This window comes from Cydia splendana, chromosome 21 (assembly GCF_910591565.1).
Source record: "Cydia splendana chromosome 21, ilCydSple1.2, whole genome shotgun sequence".
NCBI lineage: Eukaryota > Metazoa > Arthropoda > Insecta > Lepidoptera > Tortricidae > Cydia > Cydia splendana.
In genome coordinates this window covers 9,163,455-9,181,229 of record NC_085980.1, presented here as the reverse complement: position 1 = coordinate 9,181,229, position 17,775 = coordinate 9,163,455, and the positions used below count along the sequence as shown (strand labels likewise).

At 44.7% G+C, this 17,775-nt stretch overlaps 1 protein-coding gene across 1 annotated transcript; it reads right to left on the bottom strand.

Moving 5' to 3' along the window:
* Positions 1-894: 894 nt before the first annotated feature.
* Positions 895-17,550, bottom strand: LOC134801363 (cytochrome P450 4g15-like). The gene is made up of 11 exons (XM_063773902.1): positions 17,524-17,550; positions 16,880-16,982; positions 16,554-16,643; positions 15,992-16,102; positions 14,048-14,233; positions 6,189-6,385; positions 5,612-5,666; positions 4,350-4,539; positions 3,526-3,674; positions 1,645-1,824; positions 895-1,122 (listed from the first exon to the last, which is right to left on the bottom strand). The coding sequence occupies exons 1-11, from the start codon at positions 17,548-17,550 to the stop codon at positions 908-910; spliced, it is 1,503 nt and encodes a 500-aa protein (XP_063629972.1). The 3' UTR covers positions 895-907.
* Between the last annotated feature and the right edge of the window lie 225 nt (positions 17,551-17,775).

The window sequence follows — 17,775 nt, the reverse complement described above, 5'->3', positions numbered from 1 at the left end:
GCGTAGGGGGCGCCACTACCACAATCCATCACAATCTGGGGTCTACCGCGAAACAAGAAAATCGAAATTTCGTTATTTAATTTTTTATCACTCTTGCATATTCGAGCAATAAGGAGGCAGACAACTAAATTTCGATTTTTGTCATTTCCCGGGAGGTTGTTATTAAAATTCCCGGTAGGCTCTTGTTAACAAACCGCCTGGATGCATTAATGTCATATTTTAATGTCTGTGAAAACTTGTCAAAAACAGTTTAAGGCACAATTTGTATAAGTTACTCTATGGTTTACTAGAGGCGCTAGTGCTGCACTCTGGTGGCAGAACATTGCAGTAGTAATACCCATAATTTAATTACAATTTGATGATTTCATAATTGATACTTATTAATAACAAAATTTTCCTCCTAAGCAGGGGAATGTGTTAGTATGGCGATACCAAAACTTCAGACTGTTTGAGACACTGTTTTTAACGAGTGAATAAGAAAGGGCACCATAACACGGGTTTTAAAAAGAGATGTTATAAGGCTTGAATGCACAATAATAATGGATCGCAAATTACAATCAATTGATCAATATACACCCAATCATATAGTAAACCCTATACAGGTGAATTTTCGGAATGTATGAAACAGCCTAACAAGTGGTGGCCATATTTTTCCATTTAGAATTTAGATGATAAGGTCAAAAGTAAGTAATATAAAGCTACCTATATCACACAGATAAAAAATTGGTGAACAAGTAGGACAACAATATTAATAATTATACTGATTTACACATAAATTAATTTGTTTATTAGAAAAAACATTCACCTAATGAGGGCGCCACTGGACGATCGACTCAGTCTTAAGAAATACTGCAACCGTATAATATTATTTTATATAAACATAGTCATTCATTAAAAGTAAAGCTCTTTATCTAAAGTTATCTTCTTTAGCTTCCTCATCTCCCCTTCCTTCCTTGCCTTCCTTTCTCTCTTTCCTCAGTTGTAATGTTATGTGTTGTCCTTCTCCGTATTTGAGTAGCACGTCATAATCCAGCTTCACTTTGCTGTAGTCAGCTGAGATCCGATATTTACGTACCAAGTGCACCACCATGGTTTTTACGGCCATAAATGCATAGGGTTTTCCTTGAAATAAAACAAGCATCAATTATGTACAGTTATCAGAAGTAAGTAAATCTCTTTAACAATTTTCATTTTCGACTTGTATCCATGATATATCGATATATCCTATGGCTTGTTGTTTTGTCCTAACGGTCAGTTCGAAACGGCGAATCTAAATCCCAACACAAAGCCAGATGAAAAAAAAATGGCCACGTGCGATTCGGACTCGCACACTAAGGGTTCCGTACCATTATCTATAAAAACGGTCACCCATCCAAGTACAGACCCCGCCCGACGTTGCTTAACTTCGGTCAAAAATCACGTTTGTTGTATGGGAGCCCCACTTAAATCTTTATTTTATTCTGTTTTTAGTATTTGTTGTTATAGCGGCAACAGAAATACATCATCTGTGAAAATTTCAGCTGTTTAGCTATCACAGATCACGAGATACAGCCTGGTGACAGACGGACGGACGGACGGACAGCGGAGTCTTAGTAATAGGGTCCCGTTTTACCCTTTGGGTACGGAACCCTAAAAAGTAGTTACCTATGCAGTTCCTTCTCCCAAGGCTGAAACCGCAGAAGGCGCCAGGACTCCGAGGCAGGGTCGAGGGTTCCAGCCACCGCTCCGGCCTGAACTGCAGGCGGTCCGCGCCCCAGATCGGCAGCCGGTGGATACCCCAGAACAATACCAAGCAGCCGCTGCCTGCTGGGAGCGTGTAGTTCTCTGGAATTGTTGTGAGCTTGCATCATAAGACGGCGTGATTTTTGAGAATAAGATTCAGTGTTTAAATCTTTTGAGACTGGTTATATAAGCTACAATAGGTCGTAAACGTAGAAGCTACTAAAATATTTATGGTCGCTCCTTAATAAAAAATAAGTTCGGGAACCAAGCGGGAGCACCATGAGTTTCCTTTTATCTTTGTAGCGATGCTCCGTCGTGTGGTTGAATTGATCTGTTCTTCTAGACATGAGTTTGAGTAGCAGGGCTAGAACTGCTAACCACTTCGTTCGTTTTTTTCGTCTATCTGAATCTATAAAAGCTCCAAAGTGAAAGAGCGATATAGAGGGGATAAGGTAAACGGCCCCAAGTTCGTGTTAGTACGTTATTTCGTTAGTTTTGTTTCTGGCGCAAATAATAAGGAATTCAATTATTTTTTATTTTAATTATACATATGAAAAAAATCTGTATTATTTAATCTCTTCAATAAAGTAATAACCAATATTTTAGTAATTAAACTGAGAGTAATACGACGGTCGAAACTGTCAGAGGGCCGCGAACAGCTGTGTTGTATGCGTGCACTTTTTTTAGGCGTAAGGTGCGCGCTCTCACTTGTTAAGCTTATAGGAAGGAAAAGCTAAACCCATTGGAATAAAAGTTTTTGGGAGTGTTTCTGTGGGTTCCTTAGTAATTGATTTGATAAGAAAAAAGATTGAATATATGCATAGAAATAACTTAAAATTGCAATAAATCGACTCACGAAATAGCGGTCATTTTATTTTTCGTGTGTCTCCTATTTCGTGCCACTAACGAATCAAGGATTTTCTAATACATTTTGAGTGCTTGTTTTTAAATATAACAACGAAGATAATTAAAAAAATAAATTAGTAAACCATTAATGTATTTCATGAAGTTTCGTATGAGCGAAATTCGGTATATGTTTTTTTCACTAGAATTCTCATAAAACGAGTTTGAATGTGACCCGAGTTAAAATTTTTAAGGTATATTTCACGTATATTCTTATATTAACTACTAGCACAATTTTATTTATTATTCAATTTATTTGATTTATTTTTGTGTATGTTTATATTTAACGTATAAGATAGTAAATTATTTTTTGTAAATAATTTTTATTTTTTAATTTAATTTAATTTGTAATTTTTATTTTATTTATTTAAATAGTTTGGCTCTTAATCACGTATTAAAGTACCCATATGGTTTACAAAGTCTTAATTCAACCTTTAAAGACGACGAGTACAAAAAACTTTAAGCTAGCTCTCAAATTTTTTTTTTTTTAATATTATTTTTAATTTGACCATACAATTATTCGTAAGTAGGTAAGACCGTTAAATATAAATGATTATCAGCAAATTATCACCAATTACTCTAAGAAAACTTTATGCCGAAACAGGGGACACGAATTCACGAACTTAGGAGCTGACCTAAATTTGTATCACGAAATGGGAGCAAAATAAGAGGTTCACGACAAAATTCATATAAAATAAAGTTTCAACTAAAACCCTACAGTTTATACATTAAATTATCAACAAAGAACTAATATAACTTATTCAAAAGCTTTCAAGGTAATGATATATGCTTAGTAATATTTAAAAAAATATACAAACTCTCAACTCACTCTCAAGAGCCTTAACCTGCCGAAACAGGGGCCCTTTACCTTATATGATGACCAGGAAATGAACTGCTTACTGAGTTTGATGTCCTTGTCGACCTCCCGTGCCACCATAGGAACCACTGGACTGACGCGAAGCACCTCCTTGATTACTGCCTCCGTGTATACGAGTCTCGCTATGTCTTCCTTGTCCAAGTACGAACTTGGGCCCAGGACGGATATCACCCTATAAATATGGCGCAAGTTATTTCAATATCTTTTTTGTGATGTGAATTGAATTGAATTATCATTTATTCACAAGAAGATATGGTACATGGGGTGTTACAATAAAGATACTGAACCTTAAATACATTCAGCCGTTGATATGTGAAAATTAGTGTTGGTTTAAACAAACTACTTATTCTAGTGCATGCATATTTATTCTGCAATGGTTAACTTTAGAGAACTGCAATGATTATCTATCCCTCATTAGGTGACTTTCTAAACATTTCCAAGTGAAGTTAAACACGTGACTACCTATCTCGGATGTTTAAAATTGTCTTTGCGTAAATAATGAAAGCAAAGTTGGCTAGTTTTACGGTCCTTCTAGTCCCATTATATGTAGGCTAGCGGTACCATAATTATGGTACAATATTTTGCATGTATATAAATGAAAAAAGATAGAGCTTTAAATGATCTAAAATGACTTGCATGAACAATATACTAGAAAGTTTTCAAATTCTGAGGCGTAAAAAAATTCAGCATTCTTCTCCCTGCCCTTATCCCACGTTATACCTAACCCTAACCTAGACACAACATGTTTTTCTCTTCCATACTCCTTTGTCTTTCGTCATCTCAGCACTCACTCCTTTCTTTCTCATCTATTCAGCCTATAATGGGTTATCAAAATTCCAGCGCTTACTCTTGATATAATTTCTCTTGCACATCCTGATGTGTCCCCAGTAGAACCATTATTGACACAAGCGCGCGAGACGAGGTGTCATGGCCGGCGGCTATGAAGATGTTCAGCTCGTTGAGGATCTGGTCGTCGGAGAACGACCCGTCGTCCGACATGTCTAACAACAGGTCCAGGAACGCGATGAAGCGGCGGGCTGGCAAAAATGAAAAAGATACTTAATTATAAGAAGGTTGACTATAAGTCTGTATCTTTAGGTATTTCAATAAAAGTAAACAAAATCTACCCTCAAATGGCTCCTTAAGCCAGTTGAGGGTAGATGAAAATATTACATGATCAAATAATGTAGGTCGTTCAGTGACAGATCCAGGTGGTTTTGTATTTGGTTGGTTAACCAATAAATGTTTTAACCCTTCGGGTGGCAGCACCTCCGGTTGAACAGTAAAATGTACAAATTATTTGTTTACTTTTATTTAAATACCTAAAGGTACAGAGTAGGTATAGATTCGGATCACGAAGTGCTACGTAACATTATGGCTCCTCTTCACTATCGGCGATGATACACATAGTGTAGATGGTACATTCGGCAATCCCCGCCAGTCATCGCCTATCATCGCCTGCGACCCGTGAGTTGTCATCATCATGTGGATGCTTGCACGATGATCTTGGCGAATGACACTATCAACAATCATCGCCGATAGTGTAGAGGATGTAGGTATTGGACAGTTACTGATAATTCAAAGTTAAATAAAAGCTTGTTAATATCTTGAAACTGTCGACTTCCTTTACATTTTTTAACAGACTTACATGTAGAGATGCGCAAAACGCTTCACTGAGTTGAAAAGATTGATTCATATCTTTCGCTCGCGGTGATATGTATCACTCATTTCGCTCATTTCGCTCAGTGGATCTGTAAGCTATATTGTTCACGAGTGACTAGAGAGAGATGTCAATCAATCAGATACACACAGCCATAAGTGCGACCAAGATGGAGAATCACGCGATACGATCCCGCCATGTTTTCCCGACACCCTCCGAATTCTTCCGAACCGCTCCGAAACCTATTCGCATCGTCTCATTCACTCGTTACGCTCGGCCGGCTCATTCGAATCATGAGTGGGAAAGAGCGAGCAAGGAACACTGAGATAGATGAGTTACTGAGCGAAATGAGCGAGTTGAATCTGCACTGAGTTGAAAAGTGAGTGAGTTCAGTCAAATGATACAGTTCATTTAAATCACTCACTCGTGAACGACACATGTCTACTTACATGACGTATTGGCTGTTTTCGCTTCCTGCCTTTCTGCTCTTCTCTTGTTTAATACCTTCGAGGAAAATCGAAATATTTAATAACAAAGTCAGGTGCGAATCGAATTTACACATCGGTCTTTCAGTTCATGATAATAGGTAACGATCACGATCCATCTATACTACTTAGAACGTCATAAACTGAAAGAAATGTTTGCATAACAGTAACAAACCCAGACGACACTTCCCATCTAACCGCGTAGTGAAAGTGTGGAACAGTTTACCCGAGTCAGTGATCAGTGCACCCTCGATGAACACTTTCGTAGAATACAAAACACAAGTGGACATTGGTGTGCACCTATCAGCTTTAAGCTGCCTGTGCATTCACATATAATATAACCTATTTTGTTACTACTTAATACACTAAAAATGGGACTTGAGAACTATGTTTTACCTGTTACAGATTCGGTTTTAGTATATTGGGAAAAATTTAATTGATTAGGCATTTTTATTCCTTCTAAAGCATCTTCACGTGAAAAGTGTTATGGCCTATTTGCTAAATAAATGATTGAGTTGCGTTGAGTTTGAGTTTCACTTACACTTCTAGACATTTTGTGGACGATTGCCTCCGCTTCGTCCATAGTTTTCCGAAGCGCAGAGAACTGGTAGAGGAAGTCAGAATGGAGCCAGAATCTGCCCAGCCGCTGAGCGGACCCGTCTAGGGCGACCGCAAGGGCCTTCTTGTATTGGCTGTCGATGACTGACCGATCGTCCGGAGAGATGCCAAAAGCGGTTTCTGTAGGTTTTTACAAAGATTAAGGAAAACTGAAGATAAAGACGTAAGTGATAAACAGTCATTTTGCATCTGTTGCTGCGGAGCTACTTATTTCCTTGAAAGTAGTTACAACCGCTACCGCTACAGCTACACTACCGCTACTTTTAAGACAATCAGCCTTCAGTTTAATATAATATAGCCGGAACAGATATTCCCAAGATCTTTACTGAATTTCATAGATTTTTCCTCCGTGGTCTCTGCCTACCCCTCCGGGAAATAGGCGTGATTATTACCTATTTATGTATGTATAGATTTTTGTTAGGACAATAAGAAAATGATCGTCGAAAAACCGAAAATGTTCATGCTCAACCACAAGTATGGCGTCGTTCCATATTGCGACCATCACGTGCTGGCTGAACATCCGAATCCGCAGCTTATGATTATGTGGCTACTATTTAATTAAGACATTGTACATCTGGTCTCCCGCGATACAGGCCTAGCCTAGTGTGGGGACTCCTGGAATCTCTGAATGTCAAGTTGGTTATGCACAACTCTTACCAGAAACTCGTGTTGTTACACTTGTTACCACTCTTTCTGTGCAATAAAAATATTTTTTACTTTATTTACTTTACTTTTACTTTAAGAGTGGAAATTAATTACCGGCAAGAGTTGCTGCAGCTACTTACGGCAAACAGTCTCGAGGGTGACTTCTCGGAAGTAATCAGTAGGATCGAACAGGTCTGTTCCAGCCGACTGTTCCATCTCCAGGGCCAGCAGCGTCCCCCCCGACTGTGCTGCCACCTTGCTGTGGTGGGGGGGCTTGCGTGTCCTTTTGATCCCTAAGGCTACATCGGCAGGGATACCCATACCGAGCAGGCTTAGGAGGAGGGACCAGACGAAGAGCGGCACATCCCGGCGGGGCCCGCAAGGGCCTGCCAGGCGGGACGGGCACGTCTAACACACGTCGGACGTGCTGACAGGGGAGCCCACCCCTGAAAAAAGGGACGAAGATGTGGAGCATCGAGAAATCATGGATAAGGTCGGTTGTGAAAAAGTTCCCCAGGCGGGTCTCCAAGAGGAGGAATCCCGCTCATTCACTGCGGTGGATGACAGCCCTTCGTACTCTGGGGTGGGCAACAATCGCCTCGTAGGTCGGCAGACTACCGGCCTTCGTGAACACGACCACGGCATTGCAACCTCGGACTTAGATGATGCTTCTGATAAGGATTTGTTTGAAATGGAGGTGGAAGCCTGCGACCCGAAGTCGTACGCCAACACCAGCGACGTTGGCCTTGTAGTAAAGATAGGTGCTAATGCAAGAGGCCGCCGAAAAAGATCAATCCTCGCATCCGGTTCTGTGACAGAGCAGGGACATCCGCCGGCCAAAGTTACGACTGCTCGTCGAGGCAGAGCTAGCAGAGGGTCTGCCATCTCTCGAGCTAGGGCCGAGCTGAAAAGGATGGAATCCGAGACCCGTGAGAGGGAGTATGAGAAGGCGCTCCACACTCGAGCTTACAAAAAGGCGGCACCCGAGCCAATTCTTGAAGCAGGGAACTTGGAGGAAATGGAGGAGAACGCTTCGAATCTCTCGGCAGAGGAGCTGAGAGCCCATGCTGGGCGAAGAGCCGCTGATATTATTGATGTGGCATCAAAAACCAAAAATCTAAGTAAAGCCGCCGCTCAACGGTTACGGGAAGCAGCAGCGGGGCTGCAGGAGGTAGTAGACGCATTAACTGCACGGACGGAGGTGGAGGAAACTCGCCGGCTCAAAGCAGATAATGGCCGACTGCGGAAGGAGATCGAAAATCTTAGGACTGAATTGAAAGCCTATCGACGTGAATTCTCAGAGATGAAAGCGTTGATTTCTGCTACGGGAGCAACAGCAGTAGAGCCGTTTAAAGAAGATGATTTATTGGAGAAACTAAAAGCATCGGTCACCTCCTCTGTCGGAGCTATCATTAATGCTCGGTTCGAGGGAATTGAAGATCGACTTCTTCCCGCGAAGGTTCATCGTCCACCATTAGCGGCCGATAAAAAAAGAATAGCGGCTCGCCCTGCTGCTACAATGACGGTGACTACCCTGGAAAACGGTGATGGTGCGCAGGCGGTGCCCTCGGGAGTGCAAACCTCGAGTGACCTCCTGCCATTAACGAGGCCTTCTGGAACACAGGAGCAGTCTGCTGGAGCCGGGTCTAATATGAAAGACGATAATGAGAAGTTTACTCTTGTACAGAGAAAGAAGCGTCAGAGAGGAAACAAAACCTCCATCCCCTCCGGTTCCACACAAGAAGCGACGAGCGCTAACAAAGCGGCAAGACCAGCTAGAAAACAGGACTCAAAAGCGAAGCCGAAACCAAAGCTTCGCCCTCCTCGTACACCCGCGGTGGTCATCACCTTGCAGCCAGAGGCTGTACAAAACAGAGTAAGTTACGCCGAAGTGCTAGAGAAGGCGGAAAAAGCCGTGAACTTGTCGGAGTTCTCTGCAAGAGGATTAAAATTCCGGCAAACTGTCACGGGAGCACGTATGCTGGAGTTTCCTAAGGAATTAGACCCCACTGTAGTGGATAGTTTTGCCGAGAAACTTCGACCCGTGCTGATGGGTATTGCCGATGTCACAAGGCCTGTGAAACGCGTCGATGTGCGCATCGTAGACCTGGATGACTCCGTCACTAGCGACAAAGTTGCTGCCGCCGTAGCAAAAGTAGGGAATTGCGCCCTAGACTTAGTGAAGGCTCGAAAGGTACAACGTGGGCCTGGGGGTATGGGTGCCGTTGTAGTACAGTGTCCAGTGGCGACTGCCAAAACCCTGATCGATGCCGGCCACATCCTTGTGGGTTGGAGTTCAGCCCGAGTAATAGGGCTGAAACAACTTCCCCTCCGCTGCTTCCGATGTCTTGGAGTTGGTCACACTCGGCCAATGTGCCCGTCAACAACGGATAGAGGGCATCTCTGCTTCCGCTGTGGCAGTAAAGAGCACCTAGCTGCAGCGTGCAAGGCGACGAAACTACGGTGTGCAGTGTGTGCTGATGCTGGCCGGCCGACGGAACACGTAATGGGGAGCAGCAAGTGTTGTCCTCCATCGACACGAGGGAAGGTAGCTCAAAGGATCGAGTCCGAGACTGAAGACAGCTGTCGTAAGACACAGTCTCCGGAGGCAATGACGGAATGAATAGGATACGAGACATCAACTTCCTCCAGGGAAATCTTAACCATTGCGCCGGAGCTCAGGACCTTTTACTGCAGTCCATGGCGGAGTGGCAGATCGACATTGCGGTGATGGCAGAGCCATACTTTATCCCTTCCCAGTCTAACTGGGTAGGAGACCTAGACGGGCTTGTGGCCATAACCACTCGCTCAGATGGGACGGTGCCGCTTATATTCCTCGAAAGGAGTGCTGGGTTTGTAGTAGCGAGATGGGGAAAGTACATTATTATCGGCTCGTACTTCTCTCCTAACCGCAGCCTGACAGATTTCGAGCTCTACCTAGACACTATTAGAGCTGCTGTCGGACGATACTCACCTGGACAGATCCTTGTTCTAGGCGACTTTAATGCGAGATCTCACGAATGGGGTGACTCGGTCACAAACTCACGGGGCAGAGCCTTACAACTTTGGGCCCTTCAAGCGGATATGACTCTTCTCAACCGAGGGAACGCTCAAACCTGTGTGCGACACCAGGGCGGATCCGTGGTGGATGTTTCTTTCGCCACCCCCGAAGTCGCGCGCAAGGTAATGGACTGGAAAGTAGAAGGGGATGTCGAAACACTGTCGGACCATCTGTACATCCGATTCAGAATTTCACCCACTTCTGGACAAGCAGTTCCTTGCGGAGAACCTAGTAAGTTTACACGATGGACCTGGAGCAAAATGGACAGAGAATTGGCCCTGGAAGCCGCCATTGTTCAGCGCTGGGCCAATACAGGTCTGAACAGAGAAGTCCGGGTTAGTGTAGATGAGCGAGCAGTTCACCTACGTGCGTCATTGAGAGAGGTTTGCGACGCGGCCATGCCCAGAGTACGGCGTCGACCAGCGAGACGGCAAGTCTACTGGTGGTCGCCGGAAATTAACGCCCTCCGGGTCACAAGCAACGTTGCCCGCAGACGATACGTCCGTTGTCGTCGACGTACAGACATAAGCCTGGAGCTAGAAAACCAACTTCATGGAGAGTATCGTGAAGCACGGAAGGCCCTACAAGTGGCAATCAGTCAGGCGAAGTCCAATGCGAGGGAGATACTTCTAACCGAACTGAGCCAGAATCCGTGGGGCCGCCCTTACAAAACAGCTCGAAAGAAGCTTCGGACTCAGACTGTCCCGGTTACGGATACCCTCTCAGGCTTGGAGCTAGAAAGAGTAATGGCAGGGCTATTTCCAGATTCGACGGGTCATGTCCCACCGCGAATGGCTCCACCCCAGCCCATTGACGAAGGAGCGGAGACAGATTTCCTACCGATTAGAGATGGGGAAATGAACGCGGCCCTAAATAGACTTCGAGCCAAACGAACTGCACCAGGTCCAGACGGCATACCGGGGCGGATGCTGTTTGTGGTGTCTGAGTTTCTAGGTGATGTAATGCGGGAAATATTTGATGAATGCCTCCGCCTTGGACAGTTCCCGAGGCCATGGAAAGAGGGTCGAGTCTGTCTCATACCAAAAGACAGCGCTCCGGGCCAGCCTTCGAGTTTTAGACCTATTGTGCTGCTGGACGAGGTGGGTAAATTATTTGAGAAAATTCTCACTACTCGCCTAGTTCGTCACCTTGAAGACGTTGGACCCAATCTTTCGGAGGCTCAATACGGCTTCAGAGCGGGCCGATCCACAATCGATGCCCTTACCCAACTAAAAGCCCTAACAAAAAGTGCGGTTGACCAAGGAGAAGTAGTCCTAGCGGTATCCCTAGATATCAAAAACGCGTTCAACAGTATCCCGTTCGAGACGCTGATTGAGGCACTTCGATATCATAGAGTACCCTGCTACCTAGAAAAAGTGATTTGTGCGTACCTTCAAGACCGCCAAATTATCTGGGAAGGAGCAGACCGTAAACTAGGTCGAAGACTGGTTAAACGCGGCGTTCCACAGGGATCTGTTTTGGGACCAGTACTCTGGAACATTGGTTTTGACTGGCTTCTGAGAGGACCGGTCTTGCCGGGGATGGGAATGCTGTGCTATGCGGATGATACTCTCGTCACGTATAGAGGGCGAAATTATGAGGAAGCGGCACGCAGGGCGACCGTAGGGACCGAGATGGTGATTTACCGCATACGTCAACTCGGTCTCAGTGTCGCCCTGCATAAAACGGATGTCTTACTCTTTCATGGTCCACGCAGAGGGCCGCCCCGTGGTGCAAAAATTGAAATCGATGGCGAAACCATGCTGGTTAAGGCCCAAATGCGCTACCTTGGCCTGGTACTGGACGGACGGTGGAGCTTTGGGGCACATTTTACTGCTCTCGCACCGAGGCTGGTGGCTGCTGCTGCCGCGTTAGGGCGATTGCTGCCCAACATTGGAGGGCCGGACAACCGATGCCGGCAGTTGTATTCTGGGGTACTGCGCAGCATGGCCATGTATGGAGCCCCTTTGTGGGTTGACGCACTCACCACGCAGAATAAAGTACTCTTAAGAAGACCTCAGAGGGCTATTGCGATGAGGGCAGTGCGGGCTTACCGCACAGTTTCGTGGGCGGCAGTGACGACATTAGCGGCGGATCCCCCATGGGAGCTTCAAGCACGAGTCCTAGCTGAAGTATATCGCTTCAAAACCCAACGGATGACGGATGGCGAAGTCCCTTGCTGGCAGGAGTTAGAGCGTGTACGTGCCCTGGCACAGGATCACATGCTTCTCCAATGGGACGAAGACCTAGTGGCATCGCCTTACGGCCGGGCAACAATAGAAGCCATTCGTCCTCACTTGGACCATTGGGTAAAGCGGCGCCACGGGGCTCTTACCTTCAGGTTAGTGCAGGTCCTCTCTGGCCATGGGTGCTTCGGAGCGTACCTGCACCGGATTGGACGAGAGGAGTCTCCAGCGTGTTACGAGTGCGGCGCACAAGTAGATTCAGTGCGCCACGTGCTTGAAGAATGCCCCGCCTGGGAACTCAGCCGAGCCGTATTACGCCAAGAAGTGGGAGCTGACCTGTCACTGCCAAGCGTTGTATGGGCGATGCTTGACAGCGAGAGGAGCTGGAGAGCTGTAGCCTCTTTCTGCGAGGACATAATTTCGCAGAAGGAGGCTTCGGAACGGGAGCGAGAAAACGATCCGGAAGCGCACCCGCTCCGTCGACGCAGGCCAGGAGGTCGGCGCAGACGTTATGCGCATCTGCTACCTCCGCCCTAGTAGACCCATGTGGGGATTGGGGAATCACCCACTATGGTAGTATCATTGAACGGGGGGGCACTAAACTACTTAATGCCCCATGGAGCCTGCAGCCCGGTTGCGGGCTGCCCGCTGGAGCGTCGCAGTTGAATGCTCACCGCGATCCTGCGCCGCTCCGTTATAGGCGGAGGTGGCACTCGTTGGGTTTTTAGACGGTAGTAGGTCCTCGCCCTTTAGTCCGTCATACCCGTCTTGCTCCCCTCGAGACGGGATGCGTAAAAGCATTTTCCCAACGTAAAAAAAAAAAAAAAAAAAAAAAAAAAAAAAAAAAAAAAAAAAAAGGGCCAGCAGCGTGGCCTGCCGGTTGAAGATAGGCAGGAACCCGTCCAGAACGTGTTGGCTGAATGTCGGGTTCAGCAGCTTGCGATTATGCTTTTATTTCGCTATAGTATTATATTATGAAAGAGATGGAAATTAATCACCAACAAGAGTTGCTGCAGCTACTTACGGCAAACAGTCTCGAGGGTAACTTCTCGGAAGTAATCAGTAGGATCGAACAGGTCTGTTCCAGCCGACTGTTCCATCTCCAGGGCCAGCAGCGTGGCCTGCCGGTTGAAGATAGGCAGGAACCCGTCCAGAACGTGTTGGCTGAATGTCGGGTTCAGCAGCTTGCGATTATGCTTTTATTTCGCTATAGTATTATATTATGAAAGAGATGGAAATTAATCACCAACAAGAGTTGCTGCAGCTACTTACGGCAAACAGTCTCGAGGGTAACTTCTCGGAAGTAATCAGTAGGATCGAACAGGCCTGTTCCAGCCGACTGTTCCATCTCCAGGGCCAGCAGCGTGGCCTGCCGGTTGAAGATAGGCAGGAACCCGTCCAGAACGTGTTGGCTGAATGTCGGGTTCAGCAGCTTGCGATTATGCTTTTATTTCGCTATAGTATTATATTATGAAAGAGATGGAAATTAATCACCAACAAGAGTTGCTGCAGCTACTTACGGCAAACAGTCTCGAGGGTGACTTCTCGGAACTAATCAGTATGATCGAACAGGCCTGTTCCAGCCGACTGTTCCATCTCCAGGGCCAGCAGCGTGGCCTGTCGGTTGAAGATAGGCAGGAACCCGTCCAGAACATGTTGGCTGAATGTCGGGTTCAGCAGCTTGCGATTATACTTTCACGTCGCTAGTATTAAGGGTTTCAAGTTGTGAAGGGGTCAAAAGTAGCTCGAAATGGTTCGTGTAATATTACACACGGTTGCTGCGTCGCCAGTTCCTTTTTTTTTGATCTTGGCTGGACACGCTACCGCGTGTCTAGATATTATGAAAGAGAAGGAAATTAATCTCCAAGAAGAGTGGCTGCAGCTACTTACGGCAAACAGTCTCGAGGGTGACTTCTCGGAAGTAATCAGTAGGATCGAACAGGCCTGTTCCAGCCGACTGTTCCATCTCCAGGGCCAGCAGCGTGGCCTGCCGGTTGAAGATAGGCAGGAACCCGTCCAGAACGTGCTGGCTGAATGTCGGGTTCAGCAGCTTGCGATTATGCTTCCATGTGGCCACTACAAGCAAATCGAATAAAAAAATCCGACGGCGGTAAAGTACACGGTAGGGAATATAGGTACATGAATCCGTCTAAGCCAGGGGTCTCCAAACTTTTTTACCTGAGTGCCATATTGCCCCTCAGAAACTTTCGCGCGGGCCACCGTCGGTTTATGCGCCGGGGGAGGGTGTCTCGTTGCTGCTGTTAGGAACAGTTCCATTCTCAATTAATGCTGAACCCCTGGAGCCTGGCTCCCGCGGGCCGGACAGTGGACACTCGCTTTGGGTATCGGCGGGCCGAATTGGAACGCGTCGCGGGCCGGGGTTTGGAGACCCCTGGTCTAAGATAACATTGCACCGATTGGAACAGGACAAAGTGAAGGAGTGTCATTATTAACGTCATGGTTTCATATAAATTTGAGATTCTATAGTTCTATTCTATTATAATAATATAATAATAATAATTCAGCCTTTACACGTCCCACTGCTGGGCACAGGCCTCCTCACATGCGCGAGAGGGCTTGGGCTATAGTCCCCACGCTAGCCCAACGCGGATTGGGGACTTCACATACACCTTTGAATTTCTTCGCAGATGTATGCAGGTTTCCTCACGATATTTTCCTTCACCGAAAAGATAGTGGTAAATATCAAATGATATTTCGTACATAAGTTCCGAAAAACTCATTGGTACGAGCCAGGATTTGAACCCGCAACCTCCGGATTGAAAGTAGGACGTCATATCCACTCGGCCACCACCGGCACCGCTTCTATTCTATTCATAGCAATATTAATATTAGAATATTAATGTGGAAATATTACGCAAAACTCTGCGTAGGGGGCGTCACTACCACTATCCATCACAATCTGGGGGTCTACCGCGCACAAGAAAATCGAAGTTTCGTTATCTAACCTCTCTCTCACTCTTGCATATTCGAGCGATAACGAGGCAGAAAACTAGTGCCTACACCAATTCTAGGGATTAGTTGCCAGGCGGACCCCAGGCTCCCATGAGCCGTCGCAAAATGCCGGGACAACGCGAGGAAGATGATGAAAGAGGCAGATACTTAACTAAATTTCGATTTTGGCGTTTCCCGGTAGGCCCCTGATAACAAACCGCCTTGATGCATCAATGTCATATTTAATTATCTGTGAAAACTTGTCAAAAAACAGTTTAAGGCACAGTATGTATAAGTTACTCCATGGTTTACTAGCTAGCTTAGTGCTGCACTCTGGCGGCAGAACATTGCAGTAATACCCTCTATTGTCGTAATTTTTTCTCTACCTAACGGCCTGTTTACACAATGATTAGTGTTTAATGCGAATTCATACTTTGTTACTTTGCGTTTAGCAGCAAAACACTAATCATTGTGTAAACGGCCTACCGCGAATAGGGCTACCAGATACAAATTTAGAATTTCCTGACAAAATTCCTGATTTCCGAATATTTTTCCTGACATTCATATTTTTGACGACGACGACTGTTGCAGCTGCAGCAACTCTTGTCGGTAATTAAATAAAAAGGTACTTTATAAAAAAAGTCTATCGATTCAAAAAATTCCTCTCATTTTCGTGTTCCGTCCCCATTCCTGACAAAAGGCCAAGGAAAATTCCTGTCATCTGGTAACCCTAACCGCGAACCACGGGCGACGTGTTGCCTCCCTGTCACAATTACGTACGAATTTACAAGTGCGACAGAGAGGCAACACGTCGAACGTGGTTTGCGGTAGACCCGGCCACAAGTAGTGTGAATACACAGAGGATAAGTGGTATTTGGTTACCATCTGACGTAAGCAGGCCATCGCCAAACCAGCCGAAAGCTATTTTGTAAAAGTAGCTTTTTTCTAAACACGAGTTGAGCACGGTGAACGCGTCATCTGGGTCGTTGATACCTAAAAATATAATTATAAAATCTTAGTTGTAATAGGGGAGACTGGGTATGGTTGTCTCAGGGGTTGGTTGCCACAGCAGCCATAATAATCAACTAAACGAAATTTTCACACATAACAAATTTGTTGTAACATAACAGTTTATTAAATTATTACATAAACTGTTTGTTTATTTATATTGAGCGTTGGTACAGTACGGATGTCTACTGTCTCCAATTCTCCTTCAATTGCTCAAAGGTTAACTGGAAGAGATCCCTTAAAGGGATAAGTTCGCCTTTGTACTAATGACGAATGTAATTTTTTCTGTTTTGTTTTGATTTTTGTACAATAAAGTGTTTTACTACTACTACTACCACTAGATTCTAATATAAATAATAAAGGCCGTAATTTGCGGTTTTTGAATAGATCATAGAGGGTTTATGATATGTGTGGATGAAAATAGTTACCTACTTACAGTATATAGCCTTAGGTCCCGCCCATATAGTAATGATTCCTCCAGCTTTTTCAGCGGCAACACTAACTTCTTTGGAATATTCCCATAATCCTGAAATTGAACCATTAGGGTAGACCGGGGTTAGTTGAACCACTTTCAAAATAACCCCTTATAAAGCTAACATTACCAAGGCGTCAGTGGAAATTTTCAATGGTCATCACATTGATATGAATTCGCCCGTCGCTCCAGTGTATGAAAGTGATAGCGCTATGTGCGTAGGTATAGCGATGTCCCGCTCGCACAACGGAGCGACGTGAGAATTAGTTTCCAATATGAAGACAACTTACGTTCACTTCCCCCGCTAAGATTATATAAATGCCCAATAACAGGCAGTCCACCTTTATGTGTGGGCACTGTAGATGTCAAATCCAAATATCTTCGTCTTCTTTTCTGCAACAATAATGAACTTATTTATTACCTACCTACCTTACAACCTCGACTTATCGGTACCTAGGTATCTTAAATAATGACATGTGTTTACATTTTGTAAATTGCCGAAATCTATATTATGTAGTCCGGGAAATACTCCATATTTACGCTGTAAAAATTGGCTATGTCAGTCACCTGAGAGCGCACCAGTGCCACTCAGCGTTAGAACGCAGTCGCTGTGGCCGAAATCGGCTAGGAGGAGATGATGATGATGATATTGAACATTGGACCTATTGGACCTTAACCTTATTGTGTAACCTGTAACCTTTTTTTTTGTTTTTTCTTTGTTCGATTTGGTGCTGTAAGTTTTGTTTGCGACAATAAATTACATAATTTTTTATTTTATATATCTATATTAGGCACCATTTAAAACATTGTAAAAATACAATATATTATTAATAGTTAAAAACTTTGCAAATAGGTAGAAAATACATAATTAATCATAAGTATCATATGAGTTTTTTGGAACTTGCCTATGTACGGAATATCATTTGATATTTACCACTAGCTTTTCGGTGAAGGAAAACATCGTGAGATAAACTGCATGTATACATCCCCGAAGAACTTCAAAGGTCTATGTGAAGTCCCCAACCCGCATTGGGCCAGCGTGGGGACTATAGCCCAAACCCTCTCGTGCTTGAGAGGAGGCCTGTGCCCAGCAGTGGGACGTATATAGGCTAAATTATGAATTTTTATTTATATATAGGTACTTCACCATTATTTCGTAAATGTCGAAACTTGTTAATAAATATAA

Excerpts from the sequence above, each read along its gene's own strand:
- LOC134801363 (XM_063773902.1), bottom strand. The coding sequence starts at position 17,550 with ATGTTTTCCTTCACCGAAAAGCTAGTG. Across the intron at positions 16,644-16,879 it reads TCTTAGCGGGGGAAGTGAAC|GATTATGGGAATATTCCAAA; the intron begins GTAAGTTGTCTT and ends GTTCAATTTCAG. Across the intron at positions 16,103-16,553 it reads GGGACCTAAGGCTATATACT|GTATCAACGACCCAGATGAC; the intron begins GTAAGTAGGTAA and ends TTATATTTTTAG.